The sequence below is a fragment of the Haliotis rubra genome, unplaced genomic scaffold (assembly GCF_003918875.1).
Source record: "Haliotis rubra isolate DU_JTF1 unplaced genomic scaffold, ASM391887v1 Scf18, whole genome shotgun sequence".
Lineage (NCBI taxonomy): Eukaryota > Metazoa > Mollusca > Gastropoda > Lepetellida > Haliotidae > Haliotis > Haliotis rubra.
The window spans coordinates 755,231-757,960 of NW_025765780.1; the positions used below are offsets into that span (position 1 = coordinate 755,231).

Consider the following 2,730-nt stretch of genomic DNA (forward strand, 5'->3'; position numbering starts at 1 on the left):
CATTTGTCATGAACATTGTATGTATGTCGGGATGGTTGACCAAGGATTGGTCTGTTTACCAATACAAACATATTCACCCAATGTAGCAATGATTGTGGTTCATGGATATAGCAATATACAAACAATGCTTGTAGTGTGAGATCCACAGACGTGACACAGCAATATAAGTGACCATGTATATACCATGACAAGACGAAATGCTTTAGTTTCAATTTTTTAATAACAAAACAGTAAATGCTATTTGATTTGTAACAAAAAATACTGTCATATGCACCAAGGTATGAATGAATGTTCAATGAACGGCACGGCCATAAGGAATGGCCTGCAGACTTCACTCGCACAGTTCTGCTTCAACAAAAGTGGAAAGTCCAGAAGATTGGAATGAGATATCATGGCACGGAATAGTCAACGATGTAAATCCAAGAGTTTGTAGGCACTTTGTGATAATATGAACACGGTAGGTTGTTACCATGGCCGCCACACGCATTCCTCCTTGACCTTAGACGGCGACGGGGAGCACGTGGGACTTGTGGTGTAAGGGGTGAAACGAGAGTCACTGTGTTTTCGTTCACTGTAGAAGAGTTGAGTTGGGGAGGTGGGGGACTGGGAGGAACCTGTGGGGGAAGGCACAAATGTGGTAACACCGTTGTCTGTCTGGGGAACGTGAAGAGAGTACACTGGCACGGAGTGAGAGTTCTGGTTGCCTAGATACACGGCCACAGCGCTTCCGTTGCACATGTTGCCTGGCATGATATGGAAAGCCCCTGCGAGTTGAACAGGACTGGTTGATGGTGTGGATGTCGGTGACGGGATGATGGGTGTTGATGCAACAGGTGTCTGCGGGTGAGATGATGCTGTCGTCATGGACGGAGGTGTGTTGTGGGTTGCCTGTCCAGAGGATGGGATCTGAACGCTGATTGGCTGGAGACATCTTTGGTGTATGGAGTCCGGTGTCTGTACACTGTTGACTGCTTGGAGGCAGTTGGCGAGGTGGTTGATCAGCTGACTTCGTACATCGCCGTTGATGTCGTGACTGGAACTCAAATACCGCATCACTTCGTTTGCGCATTCATTGAAACCAGCTCTGTATTTGCCCATCACTGAGGTATCGGTTGCCATGGAAGCTGATATCTGTTGACGTTGTAGGTTTCTCAGATGTTTAACCGTCAACTCCAATATGTCGGCCTTCTCCAGCTTGGAAAACTGTGAGCTCTGAAAAGTTAAAAGGGAGAAATAAGTACTCATATTTTTTTAGTATTGACATTAATAAATTACTGCAGTATGTAAACAATATAAAAACAATGCGTATCGTGTGTGTGTGTCAAGGATATGCATCTTGTATAAGTGGCAATCTGTTAACACGTCAACAACACCAGGATACTTACATCTTTCTTAAGTGCTTGTAGTGTGAGAGTCTTCAGCTGCGACAGACAATTGTTGATTCTTGCTCTTCGTTTCTTTTCCATCAATGGTTTGTTGCTCTGTAATGTAAATGACACATTGTAGGCTAAAGTGGAAATATAAACAAATGGCACGCAGAACAAACGTGCTGAAACTGGCTCGAGAAAAATCAATGAAGTTAAAAACCACCAATAAAAGAATTTTGTAATGGGAAGATTTCTTTCTTCCTGTCAATCATTAATCCTGTTCAAATTTATAAGTCCACGGAACACGTCATCATTCAACAGGTAAACTGCTATTCAACAGGTGTCAACAACTGTGAAAGAAAAAAAATTAATATTGACAACTCACCTTTCTGATAGAAGGGTCCTTCCTGTGAGAAGATACGGCAATATCAGCCATGGTGTGATATGGAGGAATGATTCGGGGACAAAATCGAAGGGAGTGTGCTATGACGGAATGTCGCCGAGAAATAACAACCTGTGGAGGAATTTTCGTATTTATACCCCATGACACATGCCCGGAGTTGATGTGAAGACACGATTCAGCCCTTTCCCACGCTCTGAACCGGGTGAGCTCTAGCCAATCAGCACCCAGCTCGCGGACGACCGCACGAGACGAGCCGCAAGGCTTGTGACCGTCGTGCGCTGATTGGCTAAGAGCCAGATGTTCTCGTGGATGTTCATTACAGCCGTCAATCAAGCGACACACCGGACGTCAACTAAACAGTCGCACGTGCCAGGCGGATTATGTTGTGGTTTGGAAGCAGTGTGGGAAAACCACGCCCCTCGTCTCTCTCCCTTAATGGTCGAATTGTTATGTAAACAGTGGTTGCGATAAGGCATACTTGAACACAATGCGTTTGTGTGGTGGCCCGCGACTGCGATACGGCTCGCCTACACCGTCGTTCATCGGAATGCGAGATCGCTTTGTGTTTGGCCGTGGGAAAATGTCTCCACAGCGATGAAAAGCAGCATGGCACGAGAACGGGAGATTACGGCTAAGCAACCTGTTGGGTCCAAGGTGGCTCCCGGGTTCACGGATAGAGCGTTGAGAGGGAGGGGGCGAGGTGTGGGAGGGAGCGGCACATCAAAACAGTATTGACAGCGTAATGCATTATGGAATGTCTCTGGGAGGGGGTTGGGGGAGGATTCTGCATCCCGAGAGTGTCTATTCTATTGCGGATCCTAGTCGATTTATTATTGATTATATCTTTTTAACCACAGTTATGGCTTTGGCTTTAAATATTTATGTTGCTTTTGACACAAGTCAAGGTAAGAGATGAGATCAGCTCTATCACGTGAAATACCTGCATGCATGACAGATCAT

At 45.6% G+C, this 2,730-nt stretch overlaps 1 protein-coding gene across 1 annotated transcript; it reads right to left on the minus strand.

The window, feature by feature from the left end:
• Window positions 1-201: 201 nt before the first annotated feature.
• Window positions 202-1,899, minus strand: LOC124273348 (transcription factor HES-1-B-like). Its single transcript, XM_046708585.1, has 3 exons — window positions 1,753-1,899; window positions 1,386-1,481; window positions 202-1,212 (listed from the first exon to the last, which is right to left on the minus strand). Exons 1-3 carry the CDS (start codon window positions 1,801-1,803, stop codon window positions 466-468), a joined length of 894 nt encoding a protein of 297 aa, XP_046564541.1. The 5' UTR covers window positions 1,804-1,899; the 3' UTR covers window positions 202-465.
• Between the last annotated feature and the right edge of the window lie 831 nt (window positions 1,900-2,730).

Bases quoted from the DNA above. Each gene is read 5' to 3' on its own strand.
- LOC124273348 (XM_046708585.1), bottom strand. From the start codon at position 1,803: ATGGCTGATATTGCCGTATCTTCTCACAGGAAGGACCCTTCTATCAGA. The intron at 1,482-1,752 runs GTGAGTTGTCAA...TTTACATTACAG, and splicing joins AGGACCCTTCTATCAGAAAG to AGCAACAAACCATTGATGGA. The intron at 1,213-1,385 runs GTAAGTATCCTG...TTAACTTTTCAG, and splicing joins TACAAGCACTTAAGAAAGAT to AGCTCACAGTTTTCCAAGCT.